Raw genomic sequence first — 27751 nt, forward strand, 5'->3', positions numbered from 1 at the left:
GATTGTTCTCCAGAATGGCTGGACAAAACACAAGCTCAGTGATCTTTTCTCAGTCCTAATGCTCCTTGACTTCTCTGCAGTCTTTGATCCTGTTAATCACTCTCTCCTACTTGATACTCTTTTCTCTCTAGGTTTCCAGGACTCCACTCTCTCCTAGTTCTACTTCGAAGATACTTCTCGATCCCCTTTGCTGGTTCCTCAGATCATGCCCTCTAACCATAGGTGTCCCACAGGGTTCTGTCCTGGGTCCTCCTTCTATATGTTACTTGGTGATCTCATCACCTCATGGAGGTAAAAATTTGTCATCTCCGTGCAGATGATTCTCAGATGTACCTATCCTGCCCTAACCTCTACTCTTGCATCTCCAGTTGCTTTTCATACTTCTTAGATGGGATGTCTAATAGGCACCTTAAAATCAGCATGTCCAAAACTGACCTTATCACCTTTCCCCTTAAACCCACCCCCCTCCTACTTCCCCTATTACTGTAGCGGGCAAACACCATCTTCCCAGTTCGTCAGGTTCCTAGCCTAGGTCTTCTCCTCGAATTCACATTATTTCTCACCCCCTATGGCCAATGCCAGCCAATTTCATTTTTGCATCATCTCTCAAATGTGCCCCCTTCTCTCCTCTGACACTACGAGCACTCTGATGCAGACCCTCCTTCCCTCACACCTGGACTATTGCAGTAGCCTGCTGGAGGCTCTGCCTGCCTCCGTCTCTCCCCACTCCAATCCATTCTCCATTTAGTCACCAGAGTGACTTTCCTAAGGCACAACTCTGACCATGTCACTCCCCTGCTCAGTAAACTCCAGCGACTCCTTATCGCCTCCAGAATCAAATACAAAATCCTGTTTGACATTCAAAGCCCTTTATGAGCTAGTGCTCTCCTGTCTCTCCGGTCTTCTTATTCCCTGCCACATACTCTTCAGTCCAGTGACCCTGGCCTCCTGGCTGTTCCACGAAGGAGACACTCAGCGCTGGGCATTTTCTTTGATTTTCCCCGTGCCTGGAATGCACCTCCTCTCAACTCTGCCTCTTGACTTCCTAACTCAAATTCCATCTTCTTCAGGAAGCCTTGTGCCTCCCTCTCTTGATTATTTCCTGATTATCCAGTATGTGGTTTGTTTGTACACATTTGTGTGCTTGTTGTCTTCCACATTAGATTGTGGACTCCTTAATAAGTGTTTACTGATTGACTGATTTCAGCTCCCAACTGTGCATATGTGTATATATTCTTCTTCCTTTAACCAGTTCATAGGAGAGTGATGTTCAAGTGTCAGCTCTTCTCCCTCCTCACTCCCCACTTCATACTTCGTTTATAAGTGTTTATGGAAGTCCTTGAATTTCCTTTGATCCACACAACTGCCTTAGACCAGTGGCCTCAGGGGACAAGCTAGTAGCCAGAACTCAGGATTGGTTTGTTAGCTGACAATATGAGCAGGACTGGCTTTTCCTCAGAATGTTAGAAACAAACCATAATCTGACCCCCTTTGTATGCATAGCAAACATGTTTTGTGTACTTGCACTTGCTGTGTATGAGAGACTTTGTTAGAGACCAGGAAGAAGTTGTATCAGACAAACTGGGGGTAGCACATGTGCCCTGTCTACTAGGGCTCCTCCCTGCCGTAAGGAGAGCAGTTGCCATGGCATTATGGACCCGTTATTAAACCATATTTTCCACTTCCAGTAGAAAGAGGAAAACTGTTCAAAGAGGTGTTCCTCCACCATAGTCCCAACTGACACTCAACTCTTCTCTTCTGCAGGGAGAATTAATCACCTTTTATTACTATTGGAAGAAAACCCCAGAAGCTGCTAGTTCCCGGGCCCACCGGAGGCACCGCAGGCAGGCTGTATTTCGGAGGATTAAAACTCGAACAGCTTCTACTCCAGTCAACACTCCTTCCAGACCTCCCTCCAGTGAATTCTGTAAGTAAAGGCTAGAGTCCTTGGCTAATATTTGGTGGGATTGGGGGAGGGGGAGTGTGGAGACAGTACACACACTTGTATAGAGCTGGACATAGAAGTTAAGGGCCCTTCTGAGCTATCTCTGTGGCTGGGGAGGTATGTGTATTTATGTGTTTCCGAATTAGATCACCATTCCTCTGTCCTCAGGGAAATGGGAAGTATTGGGATTAGAAGGTGTCCCAGCCCTTCAGTCCCAGCATTCTCTGAGTCCATGAGCATCGGGCTGCCTGAGGAGCACTCGCAGGGTCCGCTGTAGTCAGGCTTACAGTTCTCACCACTTGACAGAATGCTTTTCTTTGAGAGTTTAGCATGAGATGATTTGACTGACTTGTTCTGACTACACAGAGAAGTGACTGACCAAAGTCATCTTGTTGACCACAGTCCAGGAGGCATTTTAATAGCCTGATACAAGCCCCACGTTTGACATTTGTGTTCCAGGCCATGACATTTTACCCACATGAGCACAGTACCTATTTAAATCCCTCACACACAGAGGCTGCTGCTGCCTGGCCCACTTCACATTCTTCATCAGAACAGGCACAGACATTCCTGTCCAGGTGATGCTGTAGGGGACACCAGAGAGGCAAGAGGCCACTTTGCTGATTGGACTCTCGCCTCAGCCTTTAGGCAAGCCCTCCCACTGTTGACGTGTGCATCTTGGAGCCTTGGGCCCCTACCCACATTCAGAAACTAAGGCACTGGTGGTTCTCCAAAGACAGCCAACTGAGAAGCAATTCCTGGTTCTGCCCCTGTGCAGCCTCCGTCATCCTGGGTGGCCTTCCCCCTAGACTGAGCCTGTTCTGCCCTACCGTAGGAGAAGAGCAAAGGCAGAGGAGCTGTCTGCCTGCTCAGCCTCCCTGGGCACAGCTGAGAATCCAGTACTTAGAAGAAACTTCTTTGTTTTAGCCAGTGGGGAAATTCTAATCTGAACTCTTCTTTTCTTCCCCTCTCCCCCCAACTGTGCTCTGCTTTCCTTCTTCAGTGGACTTGAGCTCCGCCAGCGAGGATGATTTTGACAGTGAGGACAGCGAGCAAGAGCTGAAGGGTTACGCCTGTCGTCATTGCTTCACCACCAGTATGTGCTGCGTGACAGATGTTGTGCCCTGTTTTGTTCTGGCTCCAGCTTTATTTGGGCAGATTTACTAGCTTAGGCTGGTCTCAGGTGCTGTTAAGGTTTACAAATTTGATGAATTGAAATAAGTGATATTATAACAGTTGAAGCCTGTAGGAGGCAGTAATTTATTCTGACTTTGAATTCCAACGTAAGTGAGAAAGTTGAGGAATGAATACGGCAAACTCTCTCTGGCCATATTAAGTCCCTTGTGATAATCACTTTCTGTTTAGCAGATCAGTATAGAGCTCTGAGTGCCAAGTGCAGAGAACCTGCCCATAACCCACAGGCATGATGCTGAAGAGCTTTGTTGGGGCAAGGTGGGGGGAGGGGAGAGAGGGCGTGGAAGAGATGGGCAGGAAAGGCGGTGTGTGCAACGTGTGCTTGAATGAGGTACCAGACACCTCACAGAGACGTGGCTCTGGTAACCGCTTCTAAGTGAGCCCAGAAATAGCCCAGTCCTTGGTCCTGGAAGGTTTTATCATGTCACGTTGAGACTGCAGCCCAAGCGGGTGTGGCATTTGGGGTTTTGGTTGACTCCCTGTCAAAGCAGACTGCTTCCAGGTGGCCATTCCTTCTGGTAAACCTCATTGTTCAGGGATGTACTGACTTGTATTTTACTCTTTCCCCCAATCGTTTATGAAGCCTCCAAAGACTGGCACCACGGCGGCCGAGAAAACATCCTCTTGTGCACTGACTGTCGGATCCACTTCAAGAAGTACGGCGAGCTCCCCCCCATTGAGAAGCCAGTGGACCCCCCACCCTTCATGTTCAAGCCTGTCAAAGAGGAAGAGGATGGGCTCAGCGGAAAGCATAGCATGAGGACCCGGCGCAGTCGAGGCTCGGTACGGCCCGAAGGCCTTGCGTCCTCATTCCCCTGCCCCACCGTGTCCAGGGCTCTGCCTGTGCAGAAAATCTCCCAGAAACGTTTGTCCACTTAGACTTCTGTCAATCTCTGATCTGTTCCCTGGGGTGATCATCCACTTAGGCAATATTAACACGTCATTTCATTATTCATCATTCTTGTGCATGTTTCTATAGTGCTTGAAGGCTTACAGTGCACTTTTCTTAACTTTCTTCAGTACCATCAAGATGCCCAAAGTCCTACAAGACACTAAGGAATAATACTAGAGTCCATATAAAAATGCACTCCTATCCAGGTGATAAAATTTTGTTCTCTCCTGCTTTCATAGCCTCTTCATTTCCAAATGTGTCCTTCTCAGAGAATCATGTTTTATAACAGAATAATAAAAGAGAAAGAGGGGGAAACGGTTCAGCAAAACTAGCCAATACATCCACCAAGTTCCACACCAGTTGCCCTCCACATCTGTAGAAAGGAAGGAGGGGTATTCTCACAGCCTTTCTTTGAAGCTGGGCTTGGAAAAGACTCCATTTTGTGCATGGAAAAAAAATTTAAGAAGACCCTAAAAGGTAAAGTGATTTGCTCAGAGTGATAGAAGCAGCTGAGAGAAAAAGCACTGGTCTTGGCTTCCAATTCAGGGCTGCTTTCTCAGGTCACTGCCTCTCTGGCCTTCCTTCCAAGAACCTGCCTCTTCCCTGGGTAGGTTGACAGGTTCCCTTCTCTCCTTCCCACCCACCCCACCCCCCTTTATATTTTGCACTGAGGATTTGTTTCTCCGTACATTTTTTGAAGACTTTTGACAAGTTTTTTTTTTTTTTTTTTTCTATCCTCATATCTGCCTCCCTTTCTTATCTTCTGGGTTCAGATTGTGACCAGGACATTCACAAGGAGAGCTAGTAGGTCCTCTTTTCTGGTCCTTTCATTATGACTTCATCTTCTTTCAAGCCTCTGCCTTCGGGGTGGTATGCTTTCACCCGGCCTGGCACTGAGCACAGCTCTTCCCTCCTACCTTGTCTTGGTGTGGTCCTGTCAGGCTTCCCTTCTAGCTTGAATGGGGCTCGTGGCTTTCCTGATGGCTAGACATCCATGCAGCCACAAAAAAAGCACAGGGAACTTCATTAAGGCTCCATAGTAATTGAAAACAGAGTTACAGTTCAGTGTGGCTAGTTGTCTTCATGGTGTGCAAGCTGGAGGCAAGCTTACCCTCTTCCTGCCATTCTCCTTTTTAACAGACACCACTGAGTAAAATCCACTGATCTGGTGCTTTTCATCAGAGCTCAGGATTACCATGATTTCAGTGTAAGCCCTCTTGGGCCTTCTAGAACAGATTAAGAAAGACTTGGTGCTCCTAGTTTTCCATTTCTTAATCTTAATTTAGATGACATTGAGAGAATGTTATTTCATGATGAGGAGACAGGAGAGGAGAAGAGGGGGCAGTACTATATTTCTTATTTCTGTATGGAATACCTCTTAGGGTGCTGGCCTCCCACTGTACATTTCCCTATCTATAAAATGTCTGTGTATGGTATAACTACTTTCCCCTTTCCCCCAAGGTGATAGGGATTTCTTAGTAAGAAAGAGACAGTAATTTGCTCACTTAACAAGCACCATCTGTATTGACTGCTTTCTGAGAGTTTCGTGATCACTTCAGTAAAATACAGTCTAGTAGGGACTGCACGGTCATTCTAACCTTAATACTTTGGGGTTTGTTTTGGGGAATGCTAGATGTCTACACTACGCAGTGGCCGTAAGAAACAACCTGCTAGCCCTGATGGTAGAGCCTCACCCATCAACGAAGACGTCCGATCTAGCGGCCGTAACTCTCCTAGCGCGGCCAGCACCTCAAGCAATGACAGTAAAGCAGATACTGTGAAGAAATCCACGAAGGTGAGTGCCGATGGAGGCACGATCCCCACCAGCGATCTGCGTGTCCCCTGTTTTGCTTCCCTGCTGGTCCTTAGGTGAATGGAAGGTGGCTGTGGTCAGATGCTTGTGCCCCATCCCTCTCAGTAATTTCTGTTATAGGTGTAAGGTTCAAGTCTAGGCCTCATTGGTTCATTCTCTCTTCAAACTTTTGCCAAAATAACCAAATAATGCTCCAATCTAACTTTGTCAAATAATGTGGCAGTCTTACTCTTCTTCTCAAAAACCTTCAGTGGTTTCCTGTTGCCTCTGGATTAAGTAGACCTCCCCCTACCCCCACCTTGCCTTTAAGAGCCCCTGTCAAGGATCCTTTTGGGGGAGCATAGGATCAAAAGATTAAAAACCAGAAGAGAATTGGAGGCCATCTAGTACAGTACCCTCATTTTGGACTTGATAAATTTGAGGCCCAGAGATTTAAATGACTTGCCCAAGGTGAAGCTGGAATTTGAATCTCAATCTTTGACTCAGCACAGTGCTGTTGCCATTCTGCCCTGCTGCTTTCCTCATTCATGTCAGTATTATTGTGATGATGATGATGATGATGCCTTCATATTATTCCCCTTCATTCATTTCCAACTAAACTGGGCTCCTAGCTGTTCCCCAAGCTCAGCATTTCCTCTGTCACCTCAGTGTAGACCATCTCAGGGTGTCCTCATGCCTGAAATCCCCCCACAAGGGTCACAGAGTCTCAGAACAGGAAGGGGCCGAAGGAGTCTGGGCTTGAACGCTATTCCCCTCAACAAGATGTACCCAAAGTGGGTATATTCAGTCTTTGGTTGGAAGACTTCCAGGAAAGGGGCCATGGCCAACCCATTGCATGTAGGAGAGCTTTCTCTTCCCATTGAGCCAAGCTGTGCCTCATTACAACCCCTTCCCCGTGAATCTGTTGGGGTTTACTTTCTATTTTAATTAAAATGATGGAACAGAAGATACGCTCAAGCCCTGATATCTCCTCTCCCTTGCATGGTTCTTATTAATAGAAGATAAAGGAAGAAGCATCTTCACCTCTTAAGAGTACCAAGCGTCAGCGAGAAAAGGCAACATCAGATACTGAGGAGCCCGAGAGAACCAGCGCCAAGAAATCCAAAACCCACAGCCCCCAGGTGAGACCTTGGGAGTGTTTGGGCCCTCATCTTGCTGGGAGTGACATTCAGGGTGGTCCCCCACATCATCTCTTCCTTTTACTTAGAGCAGTGTTTTCCAACCCAGAGAATGTGAATGACCAGTCAGTAAACTCCCAGGTCTGACTCTTCTACCCAGCTTCAGCCTGGCAGCTCAGGGTTTGGGGGTCTGAGAGCTGGAAGTGAAAAGATCAGGATGGAAGGGTAGAGGAAGAGAATGAAGAGTTCGTTTTTAAGTTAATAGTAAGGATTTCTGGTAGTAAAATTTTTGCAAACTGATTAAAGTACGTTGTACAGCATCAGTTTAGGGGGTAATGGGGGGTGGCCAAGCAAGCTGGGAGCTAGCTGCGGAGCACACGCTCCGAGGGAGAGCCAGACTGGGATACACGCAGCCAGGTCTGCGGAGACAAGAATTGGATGTCCGGATCACGGTAGCGGGGGGAGCAGTCATCACGAAGGGCAGCACCTCCCTCACGTCCAGCTGCACATCTCCCCTTTCTCTGTGCCCTGCAGGAGATCAGCCGGCCCAACTCTCCATCGGAGGGTGAGGGAGAAGGAGAGAGTTCAGACAGTCGCAGTGTTAATGATGAAGGGAGCAGTGACCCCAAGGACATTGACCAGGACAATCGCAGCACCTCCCCCAGCATCCCCAGCCCTCAGGACAATGAGAGTGACTCAGACTCCTCTGCCCAGCAGCAAGTGGTGCAGGCTCCCGGCGGCCCTGCCCAGGCTGCCCCCTCCACTCCTCCAGGGGCAGCCCAGCTCCCGACCCCAGTGCCCACGCCGGCGAGCGCTCCATCGGCCCCCCCTCAGGTTTCACCATCAGTAGCTCAGCCGCCCGGCCAGCCTCAGGCTCCTGTTCCATCTCCAGCCCACTCCCATATCCAACAGGCCCCAGCTCTGCATCCACAACGACTTCCTTCGCCACACCCACCTTTGCAGCCCTTGAGCATAGCACAGAACCAACCCCAGGCTCCTGCCTCATCCCAGTCTCATCCACAGCCCCCACTTCATGGCCAGGTACCCCCTGGACCTCACAGCTTACAGGCGCAGCCTCTCTTGCCACACCCGGGACCGCCACAGCCTTTCCCCCTCGCCTCTCAGTCTTCTCAGTCTCAGGTTCCACTCCCAGCAACACAAGCTCCTGCCCACCCTCATGGCTCCTTACAGGTCCAAGCCTCCCAGCCAGCGCTACAGCCTCCTCAGCCCCCACGAGAACAGCCGCTTCCTCCCGCACCTATGGCAATGCCTCACATAAAACCCCCTCCCACGACCCCTATCCCGCAGCTGCCCACCCCCCAGTCCCACAAGCACCCACCTCATCTCTCGGGACCTTCTCCATTCTCCATGAACTCCAACCTGCCGCCTCCTCCTGCTTTGAAGCCCCTGAGTTCACTGTCCACACATCATCCCCCCTCCGCTCACCCGCCTCCTTTACAGCTGATGCCCCAGAGTCAGCCGCTACCGTCGTCTCCAGCTCAGCCCCCGGTTCTGACTCAAAGCCAGAGCCTCCCACCGGTAGCCAGCCATCCCACTTCAGGCCTTCACCAGGTTCCCCCCCAGCCTCCATTTTCTCAGCACCCCTTTGTGCCTGGGGGGCCCCCTCCCATCACTCCTCCATCCTGCCCTTCCACCTCCACCCCCCCGTCTGGGCCAAGTGCTCCATCCCAGCCATCCTGTTCCACGCCTGGGACCTCTAGTGGAAGTGTCCCCGTAGTGACCTCCTGCGCCATCCCACCCATCCAGATCAAGGAGGAGGCACCCGATGAAACAGAGGAACCTGAAAGTCCCCCTCCCCCACCCCGAAGCCCTTCCCCCGAACCCACTGTAGTGGATACACCAAGCCACGCCAGCCAGTCTGCCAGGTAAGGGCGTCTGCAAGGAGGGAGGGTTCTGTTGGCCACCATTCACTGGCAAGTCTAGACCTGCTTTACCAGGTCAAGGTCAGCACCGGGAAAGTTTTGCTTAAATCAGTTTCACCTGAACTCTCCTCACGAGGTAGGCATCCTGAGTTCTGACATGCATGAGCTCAGGCTGGATAGTGAGTGGGGCGGGTACCAGGGAGAACTGGCCACGGCTAGCTGTATTAGCAAGGTCTGATCCTGCCCTGAATCCTGGAGAAATCCTCTTTCTCGAACGCTTCTGTTCTCTTCTCTGAGGAGTCTTTGGTCCCTTTCAGATTCTACAAACACTTGGACAGGGGCTACAACTCATGTGCGCGAACTGACCTTTACTTCATGCCCTTGTCGGGATCCAAACTTGCCAAGAAGAGGGAGGAGGCGATTGAAAAGGCCAAACGAGAGGCAGAACAGAAGGCACGAGAAGAGAGGGAACGAGAAAAGGAGAAAGAAAAGGAGCGGGAACGGGAACGCGAACGAGAACGAGAAGCAGAGCGAGCTGCGGTGAGTCATTGTCCTCCTGAGAACCATCAGCCAGGAAATCAGCCGCCGGCCTGAGCAGGCAGGGGAGAGACCACTGGGACAAGGCCCGTGTGCAGAGGGCCCACGTCCCAGGGGTAGCTGCCTGTGGAGCCAGAGTGACCTAGTGGAGAGAATTCATCCCACTTATGATGGCCAAGTCATTGATTCATTTATAAAATGGGTGTAATAATACCTGTAAGGGCACCTCTATCACAGGATTGTTGTGAGGTTCACATGAGAGTGGGTGGTTTGTAGACCTGAAAAAGTATTCCGTAAATGGCAATGATTATTAGCATCTCTATGATTATTTGAGGAGAACCTAGAAGAATATATTTTCATCAGTCATATAAGCTTCCAGTCTATCGTCCCCCAAATCATTTCTGATTTCGTTAGTAGCATGGTTCAGGGGACTGTGGCAAGAGTTAAGAGGGGGTAAAGCATGGTAGACTGAGGCAGAGTGACCGACGCAAGAGATTCTCCTCCGCTTCCTTCTGTGCCCATGACCCCAGAACAGGGTTTGCCCCGACTTCCCTCTTCGGTGCCTTCCTTATTTCCACCAACGACTTTCCTTGTCTAGACTAGAAGCTGATGGGCCCGAGCTTGGCACTTGGAGAGTAATTTTGTGGGGCTCTCCCTGCCTGGCTCCCAGGGCATGTTGTCTGGCTTGCAGGGAAGCTCCCAGATAGGGATGCAGGGCATGTTCCTGGGTGAGGAGCCCGCGTTGCTCTCTGTGGTTGGCTTGGTTGTATGCATATTCCAGCTGAAGTTTTTTCTGTCAGTTAACCTCCTCCTCCCTTTTCCTGTTAGCAGAAGGCATCCAGCTCCTCCCATGAAAGTCGACTCAGTGACTCTCAGCTCAGTGGACCTGCCCACATGCGGCCATCCTTTGAACCACCCCCAACTACCATCGCTGCTGTCCCTCCGTACATTGGGCCCGACACACCCGCGCTTCGGACTCTTAGTGAATATGCGCGGCCCCATGTGATGTCACCTACCAACCGCAATCATCCTTTCTTTGTTCCCCTCAATCCCACTGATCCCCTCCTTGCCTATCACATGCCTGGCCTCTACAATGTGGATCCCACAATCCGGGAGCGGGAACTTCGAGAACGAGAGATCCGGGAACGGGAGATCCGGGAACGTGAGCTACGGGAGAGGATGAAGCCAGGGTTTGAGGTGAAGCCTCCTGAGTTGGATGCCCTGCACCCGGCCACCAACCCCATGGAGCATTTTGCCCGGCATGGTGCCCTCACGATACCCCCTACTGCAGGACCTCACCCTTTTGCTTCCTTCCACCCGGGGCTGAACCCCCTGGAGAGGGAGAGACTTGCCCTGGCTGGTCCTCAGCTGCGGCCTGAAATGAGCTACCCTGATAGACTGGCAGCTGAGAGAATCCATGCTGAGCGGATGGCCTCACTGACTAACGACCCCCTTGCACGGCTCCAGATGTTTAACGTGACCCCCCATCACCATCAACACTCACACATACACTCGCATCTTCATCTCCATCAGCAGGATCCTTTACATCAAGGTGAGCCTCTGAGGGGACATAGGGCAAGGAGAGCCAGTGGGTGGGGAAAGTGCATTGGCCTCTGAGAGGGTCAGCAGCTGGAAAAGGGTCTTTCAAGGCCTTCAGATGTCAGCTTTGGGTGGCCAGGCTCTCATAGGGAGCCAGTGTGCCGAAGGAGAAATCAGCCCCATGCTCTGAAATCCTTCCTTGAGGGCCCGGTGGTCCTGTGCACCTGGGGTGTTGGGGGACGAGGCAGGACACACAGGAGAACTGACTCCAAGGGTTGGTCATATGGAAGAACAGAATGGGGAGCACTGGGTAAAAGTTGTAAAGAGACAAATGGAGGCTCTGAGGGCAAAACTTGGTGGTAACGACGAAGAGTCCCAGAGCTGCCTCAGCTGCTGTCACGTAACAGGCCTTCTTTGTGAGCGGTCGAGGAGGAAAGGGAACTCGGGGCCTCCTCTCACCTCAGAGCCCGTGCACACTCGACAGGAAGTTCTGGTGGTGATGCAGGGCAGGGTTGGCCAGCCTGATTGAGCAGATGAGCCAGGGTTCACCAGGGTCACTGAGAAGCAGCCCCCAAAAGAGCGGATGCCTGTTTGACTGAGCAGGACATCTGCCTTTCTAATAGCTTTGCTCATTGCCTCATCTAGCTTTTACCTTTACTCTATAAAAGGATATGTCCTTGATTTAATAGGTGAAGTTACAAGGAGCCCCAGGGCTGTGTCCTCCAGCCCCAGTGGGTGTCTGAGCCTCTGGTGGGGATAGGCACATGTGTGTATGGTTTTCTAAATCCCAGTGCCCTTCATTCAGGGTGTCCTCTTAGGGCCTCCTCCACCCCCATCCCCGGTCTTTGGGCCGTGAGACACAAAGAGATGCAAGACGGCTTTGACCCTTGGCTTAGCTTGTGTGCAGAGGCCTAGAGAAGGGACTCCCCTTGTTAAAGCTTGAGGAAAAACCTGTTGTTGCCCCCTCTGCAACCAGGCAATCTTGAGGAAGAGGCTTAAAGTTCAGTTCTGGCACTGCGTGACATGTGGAAAGGAATACGCATTTCTAGAATGCTCACTGTGTGCCAGGAACAGTGCTCAGTGTTTGATCCTCCCAGTGACCTGCAAGGCAGAGCCCAGAAACTGAGGCAGACGGAAGTTAAGTGACTTGCCCAAGGTCACACAGCCAGGAAGTGTCTGAGGTCCGGTTGGATCTCAGGTCTTCCTGAGTCTCAGCCTGGCGCTCGGCACCCTCTGGCGTCCACCCCAGCTGCTTCCTTGGACAGGTTACTACATCTACGAATTGGAGCTGGAATAGACAGTCCCTTCCAGCTTCTCTGGCCATGATTGTGTGTCCTCAAACACTCTAGAGCAGGACTTTACCTTTTGTGTGGCTAGGTGCCTTTGGGCAATGTCTCCAAACTCCATCACAGAATAAGATTTGTGAATGTGTAAAGTAAAATATACATAGGATTGCAAAGGAAGCCAGTTATGTGTCTATAAAGTTCAAGGGCCCCAGTTTGAGAAACTCTTCTAGAAAAAGAGGCCCCAGGAAGTGTTGGAGGGCATGTGCTGATGAACAGAAGCCAAGCTAGCTGCAGAACATCCTGGGCCTAACTTCTTATTTAGTGAAGATTTACATGAAGACCTCACTCCCACCCAGTTCAGCAGCAGGAGTTCCAAGAATCCCGGTCATATGTACAACTCTTTATTTTGGGATATTTCTGAGTCTTTGCTTTCCATGGCCACTCTGAGATGGGGGTGAAGGTTGGAGATGCTGGCAACAACAAACTGACCTGCAGCCCGAATGAGATGAAGTATAGCAGTCATACCAGACCCCTGCACCTCCAGGACTGAAATCCCCATGTTTCGGGGGTTGGGGGTGGGGGAGACTTGTGCCCTGCCCTGGTATTACAGGATCTCCAGCCCCACAGCCGCCAGTGGAAGAAATGCTAAGAAGAGCTAAGCTTGGCAGTCAGTGCTGACGGGTCTGCTAGGGTTCTTGAAGTGTCATCAGGTGACCATGTACACCATGTGTACCCCACTAATCTGTGATGTCACGGGGGTCAGTGTTCCTTCAGCTGCCAAGTTAATAGTATAGTGGTGTCATCCACTTCTGACCCGGCCTCATAACCTGACGTGACATAAATGCAGAGCTCTAAGCTTCAGCGTGGGGAAAATGGGAAGTTTAGGCCAGTTCCTGCCCTCTTTGCAGCTTAAGCAAATACATTACAAATGGCCTGCCTCTCCCTTGGAGTTGGAACTCCTGTTGTGTAAAACATTGTAAGTGAAAGTGTGGCCTTGTGTCTTCATCAGTCAGTAAGCATTTATTAAACACCCACTGTGTGCTAGGCCCTGGAGAATACAAAGAAGGCAGACCAACTATAGGTCCTGCTTTCAAGGAGTTCACAGCCTTATTAGCCAATGTGAAAACAACTCTGTACAAACAAAATAAAGATAAGATAAATTGGAGAGTGTGCTTTCAGACAAAGAGGTGGGGTTGGAGTTGGTCCAGTTATTAGTATCTTTAGGGTGTGGATCTTTGTAGAACTGGGAATAAAACAGAATGGTTTGTCTATCCTACATCCTAGGGAAAGCTTAGAAGGAATAACCGGTTGATTGACTGGTAGATCACAATGGAGTAGAAGACTAAATTTAACCTATAGGCTAAATTCCTCTATTGGCTAACCCTGATTTATAAGGTCAGAATAGGAAAAGCACCTTTTGTAGATCAGAAAGAGTCAATATTGCAAAGTAGAGGAGTCATTAGTCAGAGACCCAGGTGGGATTCAGAGACAACAGATTGAATTTTTAGCCAAAAGTACCATGGAAATGTGTGAAAGGGGGTTGGTGCTTGGCTTAGAGCAGTACATAGGGGAAAGTGATTGGAAGAGAACAATGGCAGGGAAGACAAAGAGAGGGGAGACAGTGTTAAGGGAGAAAGAGAGAGACAGGGAAGAGAAGGGGAAAGGGAGAGCCCACGAGCACCTGGCCTCTCTGCCTGACCAGCAGAGACCAAAGAAGCTGACCAAAGCCTTTCTAGAAACAGCTCTGGTGAGCACAGTGCGGTTAAGCTGAGCCCGGGCTATGGGTCTGGCTCATGAGTGCATCTTGTTTGTTGTGCTCCAGTAGGTCAGTGTTTGCATAGCTCATCGTTACGGTTCATGGCTTCCCCAGGCTGAGCTGGTGAGAGAGACAGAGATGAGTACATAAAGCTGCATTCCAGTTTGCCCAGGAAGGAGAGGCAGCAGGATCTATGCAGGCCAGGGAAGTGGGATAGATGCCTGAAGTTTTTCCCAAGGTCACCACCAGCTTGCTAGACATTCTGGTCATGTCATGTCCCCTAAAGGTCACTTTAGCCCTACTCCGTGCCCAGTGCCTTGGGCTGCAGCCAAGACAAGATTCAGACATGGGAGACAGCAGACCTTCTGGTGGCATGCCAGACAAAAGCTGAATGGACTGACAAAAAGGATGGCCTAGGCTCAGTCACCTGAGGAGGGGTTGGGAAGCAGCTGGAGCTGGACCCTGGGGTCCTCTGGTGATCCAGGTGTTTGAACTGGAGGCTTCTTCTCACAGACTTGACCCCTCCCCACACAGACAGGCACCTGCCAAGCACAGCTCAGACAAGCCATCCTCCCTTGTGGTGGGTGGGCCGGGAACCCAGAAGGAGCTCCTGCTGCAGGGGTTTTCTCTCCTATTTTTCTTCCTGCACCTCTGATATTCTTCTCTCCTACATTTTTCTCCTTACTGAATGAACTTAAAAGTTAGAGGTTGTTGCATTAACAACTAAGACGGTTGCGCAAGCAGACATCACTTCTAACAGGAGTGCTAGAGGAGTGGTTTTAGAGGGGGTTAATCCTTGAGAGTTATAACAAAAGGTCAATCTGTGCAAATGCTGCTTATTATTATGTGTCATAAAAATAACAAGACCAAATGTTGATGAAGTTTCAGTGCTAATAAGACACGTTTCCTTCTGGTTTTTCTCCATTTTCCAGGTTCAGCAGGTCCTGTGCACCCACTGGTAGACCCCTTAGCAGCTGGCCCTCATCTGGCCCGGTTCCCTTATCCCCCTGGCACCCTCCCCAACCCTCTGCTCGGACAGCCACCCCATGAGCATGAGATGCTTCGACATCCAGTTTTCGGTGAGAACTCTCATCTGTACACGTTTGCAAAAGGCTTTCTCAAAGGTTGTCTTAAACATGCTGATAGGGCACACTGTGATGGCACTCGGAGGTGGAATCAAGACTTGAGCTCTGGTGCTACCCTCGTGGCTGACCTTTTATATTCATGTTCAGAAAGGATATGGGAGTAGTCATGACGATCCTATGTATCATGAACACCTCCCCTGTCTTGTAAGGCCCTGGTGGCTCTGTCAGAGTGAGGGAGGCACTCTACAACATCAGGAGATGGGATTCCAACAGTCTTGGGGGGAATACCTTTTTGCAGGGTCTGAAGAAGGTGGTCTTACCTATTCTGAACCAGCTTAAAAATGCCATACTCTGCTTTCATAGGCTTTTTTCCTTTATATTATTTCATTTATTGATCTTAGCTCCCATGGAATCAGTTATCTCTATGCAAATGATTCTCAGATATATTTGTCAAGCCCAAAGTCCTCTGACTTCTAGTCTCCATCTCCCTTTTGGACATCTTGAACTCAGCATCTCTAAAACTGAGCTCATTTTCTTTCCCTCCAAATCTTCCTTTCATCCCTGTTACTGTGGAGGGCACTGCCATTCTCCCAGTCACCCAGACTTGGAACTTCAGTTTCATCGTTGACTCGTCCCCGTGTCTCACCCCACCATAGCCAGCGAGTTGTCGGATTCTGTCATTCTGCCTTCCTAACGCCCTGTTCTGCTACAGACTGTCAGCACCTCACTTCTGATTGGCCTCCCTCCTCCACTCAGCTGTCAATTTGAGGAGCCCCAAGTATGGCTCTGATCATGTCATACCCCTGTTCGTTCAATTCGAGTGAGTCCCTCTTGCCTCCGGGATTAAATATTAAATCCTCTTCTGGACTTGAAAGCCCTTCCTATCTTGCCAGTCTTTTATACCTTATTCCCTTCCATGGACTCTGTGACTCAGAGACCCTGCCTGAAATTCTCCCCCTCTTCTTCTCCATCTCCTGTCTTCTCTCAGTTCAAATCCCACCTTCTGTACTAAGTCTTTGCCTGTCCCCCTTTAATGCTAGTACTTTCCCTTTTTAATTCTCTCCTGTTTATCATGTGTATATCTTGCTTGTACATTGATGTTTTTGTTTTGTTTCCCCCTTTAGATTTTGAGCTCCTTGAAAGCAGGGTTTTGCCTTTTTAAAAAAAAAAACTGTTAAAGCAACAGTGGTTTCATTTCCATTGACCACTTCAGCCCTTCACAGGGAACAGTCAACAAGCGTTTATTAACTATCAGCCATGCGCTGTTCTGGTACAGAAATGTGGCAGATGAAAGATTTCCTTTTTTGAAAAGTAACTGACTGTCCTTCTGTGGCAGGTACCCCATATCCACGTGACCTGCCTGGTGCCATCCCACCTCCCATGTCAGCTGCCCACCAGCTACAGGCCATGCATGCTCAGTCCGCCGAGCTGCAGAGACTGGCCATGGAGCAGCAGTGGCTGCATGGCCACCCCCACATGCATGGCGGGCACTTACCGAGTCAGGAAGATTATTACAGGTGAGGACCTCCTGTCTTTCTAAGCCGATGTTGTCCTTAGCCCCACCTCCTAGAGTCAACCGAGCTGAATTCTGCTGCCAGCTCCTTTCCTGACTTTGAGCCTTTGAATAGCACCCACCCCAACCCTACACAAAGCTTAAAGTAAAAGCAGTAGAACATTAAGTTCCTGTTATCTTAATTAAAAGGGGCTTCCATGGAATTAACATTGTAAATGCTTTCTGTTGACCCGATTGGTGGTTAACTAGGAGGCTTTTGTGTCTGCTTGGCCTTATGGAGCTCCCAATACCGTTCATACCAAAGTGGGGATTCTTGTGCTAGTGGGCATTCCCAAGTGCCTCAAGGGGTTCAGGAAGGTAGAAGACAAAAAGTTCACCTGAGAAAGCCTGGGGTTTTCTGTGCTGGAGAAGTCTTCTTGTAGAATCTTGACTCTCTGACCTCTGGGCCAGGGCCAGTCTCTTGTAAGGTCACCACAGCCTGCCTGGGCCAAAGGCTAAGATGTTCTTCTCTCTCTCTTTTAGTCGACTGAAGAAAGAAGGTGACAAGCAGTTATAAGAAGTTATTTATTTGTAACAGCAGAAACCCCAGGTTATGGGGGAAGAGATGGGATTTTTTACATACAATAGGAGCTGCAAAAGCAAAGAGAATTTCTTCTGAAGATTTCTTCATCTGTTTAAAAAAAACCCACAAATGAAGACTTCCCAGCATACTAGTGTTCATTGGTAGAGAGGACGCCTCCGGGCTGATTCAGGTCTCTCTGCATGACAGCCTCCTCAGGAGCTGAGTGAGTCCTGGACTAGGCGGAACGTTCAGAAATCTTGCCTGCAATCTTGGCATTTGGTTTCATGTTTTCTTTTCCTTCCTCAATTTCACAGTAGGTGCTAGAAGCTCACACCCGTCACTGTGCGTGCAGAGACCATTAGACATATCGTTAAAAATAAGCAAAAAAAGACACCAGGATTGCAGATAGGTGGTGGCATATGAGTTTGGAACCCAAGAACTATAATAAAAATCTACTTTTATTTTAATACATTGTAGGAAATCTTCATAATTTGACAGAGAGCTCAGTTCTGCAGCATGGCTTTTTAAGTCTGTAAATATAATAATTTTAAAACAGAAACAACCATTTTTTTCTTCCACAAACTACTATTCTGATATATTTTTTCCAACCACGTCACTAATCGTGAATTCCTACCAGCTATTGACAAGAGTTGATTTTTTAATAAAAAATATATATATATATAAAATTATCCCTTTAATTAAAGGGGAAAGATGGGTGTTACTAATTTAAAATGGGCAAAAGCTTGGCATTTGACTTGATGGCAGCAGTGAGCATCACAGGGTTTGCAGGGATTAACGTCACAAGCTGTTTCTCCATGTTTTTCCTTGATTGTAATTTTGGTTTGGTTTGGTTTTGGGAGTATGCTTGGCCAGTGGTGCAGACATCCACTGAATGAACCTCTTCCCTTTGCACCAGGAATTCAGGAATTGAATCCACTTTATTTACCTTGGTGTTAATGGTTGTTTATGCTCTTTCTCTGAGGGATAAGGTAGGGATGTGTGTGTGTGTGTGTGTGTGTGTGCGCATGCTTGCGTGCGCATGTGCGTGAGCGCTCATGCGCATGTGCTCAAGAACTTAGCACACACATTTGATATGTTAAATGAACTAATTTTCTAGGACTTCCCTTTGAAGTTTCATAAACAATGTGGGATTTGCTACCAAAAACTCGTGTGTGTGTGTGTGTGTGTGTGTGTGTGTGTGTGTGTGTGTGTATAAAACTCAGACAACTTAGTGTTTGAAAAATAGGCTGTGTTTGAGTTCTTTTTTTTAGGTAGATTACACAATTGAAATGCCAACACATTGGAATTTTAAAGGATAGATCTAAATTGCCACTCCCACATTCCTTGGGAACAGCCTTATTGCCATAGGTGTAGACTATGTTTGGGTGAATCAGGACCTTGGATTTAATAAGATAAATGATGGTGGGCAACATTGCATTTTTTGACTCAGGAGCAGCTGACCCATATGGGATAACGCAGATCAGACTTGGAGAGCCTTTTGTGGCTTATCTTTTATCTCTGGGCAATAAAAAGGTCAGATGATACAGCTTTTTGAAGCAAAGCTATATAGGATCTCCTCCCTCCATTTGTATCATTTTGCTCGTACGATGCACTTTCACTGAAGCCAAGGGTTGGGGAGGTCCAGGGGATGTCTGCATCTGCTGACCATGTTTTCCACTGGTGCAAAACTTGTTCCGTTCTTTTTCTCTCAAACTCTTGAGGGCTATATCTCTGCCGTTTAAACTGTTCTATGTGGTGGTCATGTCATAAGACTCTCTTGGACTATGGTGGATGAACTTGTAGTGAATTGTTAGGGCTTTTAAGAAATACACGACATGCCCAGTGCTCAGGCCACTATGACCGGCAGGAAGAAAAGCCAATGTTCTGACGCAGAAACCAGCAACACTCTTGGGTAGAGGTATTCTCTCCATTCAGTTCTGGATTAAAACCTGCATCAGGGGTGATTCCACTTTCTTTTATACCCATGGGTTTATAGCCTCGATTTCAGTTGGGCTTAGTGGGTTGTTTCTGTTGAAAGAGTTTTCTGCTTTTCTTTTCTCTCATTCCATGCCTGCCTTAACCCTCAGCTGCTTGGTGGTAGGTGTTCCTTGGCTAACTCATTCACATTCAAAAGTGGCCAGTCAGGGACGGGGCCTTCGGGGACTAATCTGATGACGCCATCAGAATATCTTGACCTGCTGCGCACACATTTTCTCCTAAATTTTTAATGGAGCAAGTCCACCTCAAAATCTAGGGGGAATTAAGAACACTGGACCGCCACCTCTTCCATCCCTCACTTCATGTGTCTTTTTTTCCTTTGGGATCTAAGATGGTGACTGTTAAATTAATTCTGCTTTCTCCCTCCTTATCCTGTTATTTCCCATTCTCCCAAAGAAAAGAGAGTTCAGTGATGTTTAATCTTTTTTTTTAAGATGTCATGAGTTTCCTTTTCAGTTCAGATTTTATTAATTGTGTGTTAGTCTCCGTGCCACCAGCATCCCAAGGTGAAACACTGAGATTTATTCTAATAAATTAGCTGATTGACTACAGTTTCTTGACAATGGCCCCAAGAGCCATCTTGGTGTGTTGGATGCCCTTTTCCAGTGACCCAGACACATGGTTTCCTTTGGGATTCATTCACCCTCTTTTCAGTTGAAGTTTCAGGTTTGTTTTTTGTTTTATGTTTCAAACGTATCTTGTTCAATGTTGTCAAGGTCGAGCATCTTGTTTTGCGGCCTCACATGCAGTGTCCACTCTGATTTGCTACATTTATATATATCTGGAAGCTTAATGTACATATGAGTAGTTTGCCATGAGATAACACAGTGTAAACAGAGTAGAAACCCAGAAATCGTGACTTCTGTGTTCTCTCCATTTGAGTATTTTGTAATTTTTTTGAAATATTTGTGGACAAATAAAACCAAGCTACACTACAGAATCCAGGCCTTGGCCAGTGGAATGTGTCTCTTTTCTTGGGGTTGTCAAGGTTGGGAGGCTGTGAGATGATAGACCAAGACGCTTCCTTCAGAGCCAGAGCCTGGTTTTCATTGCCCTGCTCCTTGCTTTTGACCTGCCTCTTCCTCCATCTGCTAGGCGTGGGAAAGGGGCCATCTCCTTTAAGAGGTGAGGGAAGGAACAGCAGGCACCACAGGAGCCAGGGCTCCAGGAGAAGTGAGAGCTTTTGGGTTGGGACCATATTCTTTTTATAGTCCCTGGTACTTCCAGCAAAAGGAGGGTCAGCTCTCCGTGTGTCTCTAACACATTAGCATGGTTACTGCATTTATATGCATTTGATTATAGATGCTTGTGCTTACTTCTAGAGTGGTTTATGAACTTGAAAATCTTTGAATCACTTTCAATATAATTGTTTTGCTTGCAACACTCTGTATTTTATTTCACGCACTTAAAAACATTGTTCTGAGGAGTCCATAGAACTCCCCACACTGCCAAAGAGGTACATGACCCAGAAAAAGGTGCAGAGCCCCTGACGAGGGGAGTTTTTCCCGGGGCCCCCAAGCTAGGGAGAGATTTATATTGGGGGGCATACAAAGTGAAGAGCAGAGCTGTCCTAGCATGTAGATGTATTGTGACTCCTGCCTTCCTGGAAAAGAAAAACCTCAGTCTCCCTTTTTTTTCTCAAATAAAATAGATGAGAAGAAAACAGCTGCTGTAGTGTAGGGTTAGAAGCAGTTCCTGGTTCCAGTCTGTAACCCCCCACCCACTCTGTTTCTTCTCTTCCCCTCCTCACTCTCCCTCTTCCCACTTCTCCTCTGCCTCCCTTTCAGACCACCCCCTAGCTCCCACTTAGCTTTGGTGTTGGCCCATAGCTAAGAAAGAGATCTTCCCAAGTAGAAATGATCGGTCATCCATTAAATATATGAAAACAGCCATGGGAGGGCAGCAGCGGCACACACCTGCCCTAGAGAATCCAACAACTGCCTTGCCTTCCTACAGCCATTCGTTGTTGTTGTTTTAAAAACTGGTTCTCTCTGTCTTACTGAGGCTGCTGACGGGTCCATCACACTGCTGATGGGCAAGCGTGTTTATGTCTGCTCACTTTCCAAGCTGGGCTGTTTCATCCCTCTTTAGGCAACCAGGTGGTCCCCACTTGCAGGGACTCACCATATTGATGCCATGTAGGCAGCCAGTTGGCTCAGCCCACAACTTCTTAGAATTCCCCAGATCAAAAGGTATGTCAGCCTCAGCCTCCCTGGTAGCTCAGATGACAGGTGTGTACCACCCTGCCCAGCTTAGCCATTGTTTAAAGATATCAAGTGAGGGAAAAGTCACTAACTCCTGAGATAGTCCATGGTAATTTTGCATAGGAGTAATTGTTAGGATGGTTTTCTTTATATTGAGCCTAATTCTGCCCTCCTCCTCTCACCCAACAGAACCAGACTAATTCCTCTTGCCAAGGCATCTACCATCCCTGCACCTAGCACCTCAAGTCTCCTCCCAAGCCAAATGTCCCCTTCAGTCCTCAGTGGGCACACTGAGTTCCAAACCAGGTGGAACTTGTTAATCACCACAGAATACCTTTTTTTTTTTTTGCATCAAATACCATCATTTGATGAGACAAAACTGTTTCTGTGTTCTAACCAAGAGCTAAAGTAACCAACTTGGCATAAAAGACACCTTGCACTAGCCAGTTATAAGTCCTTTCAACAAACTGTTCTGTTTTTACAGTGTTTGTATACAAAAGCAATATAGTACAACCTACCTCTGTCTACTGCTTGTAATTTGTATGTTGAAAAGGTGCCTTTTTTTTCCTAACTTCATTTCTGTGTGTGTTTTTTTTTTATGACTTCTAGTCCCCCAAATTACTGTTTCAGGATTAAAGGATTTCTTTCTGCACAAACTTGCTTTGCACTAAATACAATCCGTGTTCCTTCCCCACCTTTTTTATGCAGAAAAGCCAAGTTCCTCAGGCTTAGGGGTGCCATAGTCCAAAGGACCTCTTGAGTGTGGATATACCCAAAAGGAGCATTGGGAACTTGTGCCAGCAATACATCTTTTACTTGGTAGATTGAGTAGAACACATGGTGTAGCAGACCTTAGCTCTGCCAAATGCCATCTGTGAAGTCTAGAGCAAATCACTTAGTCTCTCTAGGCCTCCGTCTACCCATCTGTAAAATGTTGAGGTTGAACTAGATGCCTTTTAGGAGTGGCTTGAGACACAGAGATTGTGAGCTGCCCTAGATCACCAGGCTAGTGTTGCAGCTGGGATTTGGACCCAGTACTCTAGGCTGATGTATATGTTGATGTGAATTCCCCTTGAGTGCCAGGGCTTTTGAGAAAGCCTCTTATCATATACTGTCACTAAAGAAGGAATTTCACATCCCAGGTCTTGGCACTTTTCTCACAAATACCAGCACTTAAGCCCACTCAGGTTACTGTTACTGTCTTTCTGCCAACATGCTGCTTGAACACTGATGTATTCAGACAATAACAGACCATATCCGTTTGTCAAGTACTAGAATTAAGGGGGTTTGGAGAAGACTTCCTGTAGAAAATGAGATCTTAGTTGAGACTTGAAGGAAGTAGGGAATCCAGAAGGTTAAGATGAGGAAAGAGGGAGTTCTAGATATGGAGGATGGCAGATAAGTAGTATTTTGTGTGTGGAATAGCTAGGAAGCCCATTGTCATCAGATAGAAGAGTAAAGGGTGAAGGTAGGGGGCTAAATGGAAAAAAAGAGTGGAACGGAGGGGACTAGGTTATGTAGGGCTTTGAACTCCAAACAGAGGATTTTGTATTCAATCCTGGAGGTAATATGGAGCCACAGCAGTTTATTTAGCAGGAGGAATGGTGACCTGATCAGACCTGCACTTTAGGAAAATCACTTTTTTGCTTGAATGGAAGATGGATTGGAGTGGGGAGAGACTTGAGGCAGGCAGACCTCGCAGACCTCCGCCCCCTCCCCCCAGCAGCTGGTCCAGATGTGAGGTGGTGAGGGCCTGTTCCAGAGTGGTGGCAGGGTCAGAGGAGAGAAGGGTCTGCATTCAGGAGGTGTTACAAAAATGGAATCAGTAGGCCTTGACACCAGATTATGGGGGGGAGGGAGAACAAGAGATAGGAGGAGTCAAGGATGACACCTACATTGTGATCCTGAGGGATTGGGAGCTTGGTGGTTGCCCTCTGTGGTAATAACGAAATTAGGACTGGGGGGAGGGCTTGAGGAGAAAGATTGAGTCCAGTTTTGAACATGTTGAGTTTAAGATGTCTACTGGTCCTCCATTTGGAGATGTGAGATTGAAGGTCAGCAGAGAAGTTGGTGTAGGATAGGCTGACTTGAGAAGCATAGAGCTGGTAATTAAATCCATGGGAGCTATTGAGATCACCAAGTAAAAGTAGGATAGTGGAAGAACATAAGAGAGCCCCAGGCAGAGCCATGTTTAGTGGGTATGCTGTGGAAGAGTATCCAGCAAGATACAGAGTAGAAGCAAATAGGACAGAGCAGTGTCCTGAAAGCCTAGAAAGAGAGGTATCAAGGAGGAGAGAGATAAGTGTTGTCAAAGGCTGCAGAAAGGTCAGATTCCTGAGAATGAGGATTGACAAAAGGCTGTTGGATTTGGCACCTAAGAGATCAGTATCTTTAGAGAGAATAATTTCAGTAGAATGATAAGGTTGGAAGCTGGATTGTAAGGGGTTAAGAAGAGGAAGAGAAAGTGGAGGCAGCTGTTGTAGACAACCTTTTTGAGGAGTGTAGCTGCAAAGGGCAGAAGAAAAATAGGATGATAATTAACAGGTATGGAAGGATCAAGTTAAGGTTTTTTCAGGATAGGGAAGAAGACGTGAGTATGTTTGTAGGCAGGAAGGAAGGAGCCAGTTGACAGCAATTGAAGATGTGAGAGAATGGGGATGACAGAGGAGGCAGTCTGTTAGAGGAGATGTGATGGAATGGTATTATTTGTGCAGGTAGAGAGGGGTTAGCCTTGGTAAGGGGTAAGGTCAGGTTACCTCTTCATGTGAAACAGGTGCAGTAGATAGTGGCATCTGAGTGATACAGGATGAGGAAGAAGAGAAAAAAGGGACTTCACGGCCTTAATTTTTTTCTGGAAAATATGAAGCATGGTTGTCAGCCAGGAGTAGGGGTGGTGGGGAGAGAAGCCATGGGAGACTTGAGGACAGGTAAAAAGCTTTGGAAGAGTCGCTGTGGAGAATGGGCTGGCAAGTTGATAAGGGAGGTATGGTAGGATTCCCTAGTAGCAGTGAGGGTCCAATTGAAGTTGTGTGACATCAATTTGTAGTGGATCCAAGCAGAGTGACTGCATGATTTTCTCCACCTTTATTCAGCATGTATGTGAGAGAACAAAGGACAAACCGTACAATCACAAGAAACCCCAAAATAGATTCAACACTTGCAAGTGGCTGGTACTTCTCATGCCACCGGGTGGCAGCACTAGAAGAGGAACAAGCTTTTGTCTTTCACCACATCATGGGTGGGGTTACATTATAGGCTCATAACATCATTATTATATTGATTTTTTTTCCTTAGACCGGTTATTTCATTGGTAAAGGGAGCTCCTAACAAGGAAACTCCTGATGCCAGTGCTAATTGACACTAATTTTGCAATTTAGAGACTTGCTTGGGACATCGAGAAATGACTTGCTGGGGGTCTCACAGCCAGGAAATGTCAGAGATAGGACATGAACCAAGATGGCGCTCTTCCCTATCCACTGTAACAGGCTGCCTCACATTCATTTATTCAATGAATGTTATTGTGATACCCACCATGTAGAGTCAAAGTTAGAAAACTAAGGGTTGGGTGGCAGTGAGAACTGTGTACTTAGGGTTAGAGGGAGATCTCAAAAGCCATCTAATCTAAACTCTTCATTTTACAGATTACAAAACTGAGGCCCAAAGACTTGCCCAGGATTTGAACCCAGGTCCTCTAACTTCAAACCTAACATCTCTTACATGGAACTATGCATATTTGGAAAAAAATTGGCTGGAGGCTAGTTGAGAGATAATATAACCCTAATGTAATCAGAGTAGCAACTAGACAGGGGCCCACAAATTACCTTGAGAAGTTTCCCCAAATCAGCCTAATAACCTTTGGCCAATTCCACCCTGAATAGATGAATCAGCTGTTTCCATTTATTAAAAATTCTCCAAAGGGAGATTCTTAGATTCTATTTGTTAACTATCAGTCAACAAGGACCTACCTGGGCTATTTTCTTATCAGTTGATTAGGCATAGGAAGACAAGACCCTGTGCTCTGGGGAGAGATACTCTCCTGCATTATTAGTCCAAGACAGGGCATGTGATTTAATCTATCACATAACCAGATCCATGATGACTGATATTTGAAGGATACTTTGAAGGGATAGAATTTGTTAGCCCCAATATTGCTTCAGCCCTTGTTGTCACCACCATCACGGTGGTTCAGCTTTTGCTTAGATTTGTCCTTGGCAATGTAGTTGGGATGTCAGAATTATGAAATTCCAAACTTGGCTGAAAAGCTTAAAGATATTTAAAAATATGTGGATGCCAAGAAGAAACCCCTTACCTCTTAATGCCAACTTTAATAATACCTTCTGGATGGTTTGATCATAACCTCGAAGAGGATACCCTTTCCTATTAAACCAACAACACCTATTCTCACCTCTAAGATTGGGTGATTTTCTTTACCGAGATATGCTGAACTGCTGCTTCTGAGCTAAAATGCAGCTGCAACACCAAAATAACCTTCTGCTGCTCTCCCCAGACTCCTCTGACCCTCTCTACCTGCTTGGGAGGTCCTGAGATTGGCATTGTGTTGCTTGACTAGGAAATGCAAGTTTTGATACATGATTTCTCCGTCCTTACCTCTAATTGTGGATTCCTTTGGTGGTTCACAAAAACGACAGATTACAAAGCAAAGGCAATGTTATGAAGTGAACACACTGGACTCAAGGGTCCGGTTGTACCTCTAGCCTTAGTCAAGTTCCCTCCCTGTCATTGACTCTCTCCTTTTTTATAAAATGGAGGAGCTGGGTTTTGTGATCTCTGACTTCTTCTCGTTAAGTGACCCAGTTCTCCTGTACATTTATGTAAGAATCTTAGGGGTAAAACAAGGCTTTCTGACCAGGAAATAATATATCTCAAGGGAAATTAATTGAGATCCCCTTTGTTACTAAAATGAAAGTGGACCCCATGCCTCCCAGAATATCTTACAGGAATTAGCTTTATATTGAATAGTGAATGCTGGGATCCATGACATCTCTTGTGTTAGTAAGTCACAGGAGAAACACACAGTCAGCATTCTTCCATGCAGTGGATGCTTCTTCCACCTTGGGATCAACTGAGGCATTATTATTAGTTCCCCTACTCACCCTGCTGGGATGACCCCTCACCATTACAAACAGCAGGCTTAGTTTTTTGGTGTTTTTTTTTTTTCTTTGCTATTATTTATTGTCTTGTCACATATTTACATTGCAGTAGGAAATCTTTCCACTTGTACACTGGTTGAGGAGGCTGATCAAGACAATCCAGTCATTCCATTGGTCAGCTCTTAACTAGCCCTTTTCCAAAATACCCGTGTTACAAGTTAGTCCCAAAACAGAGGTCCTCGGGGTGCTAGATGTTCAGCAGGAGTGGCTGGTGTTCCTCTTCCAACTCCTCACTGGGAGGAATTTCATAAATGACAAAAAGGGAAGAGTACAAGCAGCCAACAAAAGACACGAGGCTGGAGAAGTACATTACCCCATTGGCGCTGCCCACCACTGAGGTCAATGGTCCCATGATGATGGAGACGAGAATCTGAGCTAAAAAGTACTGACAACTCAGGAGGGAGATGTCCACCCCCATTCCTCGTTTGGTGCCATCCACAGTTGACCCTGAAAACTGATTCAAAAAGGAAGAAAAATGTGAGTTAAAAAAAAAAAGAGGATGCATAGTCCATCTTACTCTTAAACTATAAAACCTTTTCTGAAACAGCAACAGAAGAGTATCTAATTTATCTACACAAATGTTAAGGCCACCAGGAAGCCCCCACAGGACATCCTCAGATTTTCTACTGCCAGCCTCAAGCAGGAAAATAGCCCAAGAGTTCTGTATTTGTCTTCAGACTGATGACAACTCCCCAAAGAATCCGGGCCATAAACCAGATGAAGTTCAGAGAAGCGTGAGTTACTTGTCTCCTTCCAAACCATGAGACTCTGAGTCTAGGACATGGCGGCATTCACGAAATAACTAACTCAAAAAAATAAAAGAGTTTGGGTATCTTGTTTTCCCTTCACTTTAAAAAAAAGAATGGAAACTGTATTTTTGAAAGGATATCTGTGAGAGAAATTGTCCTTAATGAGAATTAGCATAGACTAAGTTAAGCACCCTCTTTTTTTAAAGGGTTAAAGTCATTCATGCATGTGTAGAGTGAATTCAATCAGCTTGCTTTCTCCCTAATGCCTACCAAGCATTTATTGCATGGAGGAACTGAGCCTTCCAATAGAGAGAAGAGGTAGATAATGTTTTTATAGTATTTTGGTAAGCCAAGGGGGTGTGTGTGTGTGTGTGTGTGATTACAGAGGACAGGGAAAGAGTAAGGTAGTGAGGACAGTGAGAGACTGGCCTGGGAGACCTGGAGAATGGGGCACCAGGAGCCAAGAGGATGTCACAGAGAAGCTCAATCATCTTCACCACTGATTC

General features: G+C 47.2%; 2 protein-coding genes across 8 annotated transcripts in view; one reads left to right on the forward strand and one right to left on the reverse strand.

Moving 5' to 3' along the window:
- RERE (arginine-glutamic acid dipeptide repeats) overlaps nucleotides 1-20065 on the forward strand; it is a 591972-nt gene extending 571907 nt beyond the window's left edge. For 5 of the 6 annotated variants that reach the window (XM_027843796.1, XM_027843799.1, XM_027843800.1 and 2 more), the window contains 11 exons: nucleotides 1765-1927; nucleotides 2949-3041; nucleotides 3723-3922; nucleotides 5665-5826; nucleotides 6843-6965; nucleotides 7497-8848; nucleotides 9163-9385; nucleotides 10211-10934; nucleotides 14896-15042; nucleotides 16385-16565; nucleotides 17084-20065. In XM_027843796.1, coding sequence (XP_027699597.1) covers nucleotides 1765-1927; nucleotides 2949-3041; nucleotides 3723-3922; nucleotides 5665-5826; nucleotides 6843-6965; nucleotides 7497-8848; nucleotides 9163-9385; nucleotides 10211-10934; nucleotides 14896-15042; nucleotides 16385-16565; nucleotides 17084-17117 — 3402 coding nt within the window. In that variant the 3' untranslated portion in view covers nucleotides 17118-20065. The remainder of the gene's footprint in view (nucleotides 1-1764; nucleotides 1928-2948; nucleotides 3042-3722; nucleotides 3923-5664; nucleotides 5827-6842; nucleotides 6966-7496; nucleotides 8849-9162; nucleotides 9386-10210; nucleotides 10935-14895; nucleotides 15043-16384; nucleotides 16566-17083) is intronic. The other variant, XM_027843797.1, reaches the window with a different exon arrangement.
- Nucleotides 20066-24452: 4387 nt separating this feature from the next.
- SLC45A1 (solute carrier family 45 member 1) overlaps nucleotides 24453-27751 on the reverse strand; it is a 45240-nt gene continuing 41941 nt past the window's right edge. The window contains exon 9 of one of the 2 annotated variants that reach the window (XM_027843814.1): nucleotides 24453-26950. In XM_027843814.1, coding sequence (XP_027699615.1) covers nucleotides 26684-26950 — 267 coding nt within the window. In that variant the 3' untranslated portion in view covers nucleotides 24453-26683. The remainder of the gene's footprint in view (nucleotides 26951-27751) is intronic. The other variant, XR_003567490.1, reaches the window with a different exon arrangement.

The sequence above is a fragment of the Vombatus ursinus genome, unplaced genomic scaffold, assembly GCF_900497805.2.
Source record: "Vombatus ursinus unplaced genomic scaffold, bare-nosed wombat genome assembly UNPS02014932.1, whole genome shotgun sequence".
Classification (NCBI taxonomy): Eukaryota; Metazoa; Chordata; class Mammalia; order Diprotodontia; family Vombatidae; genus Vombatus; species Vombatus ursinus.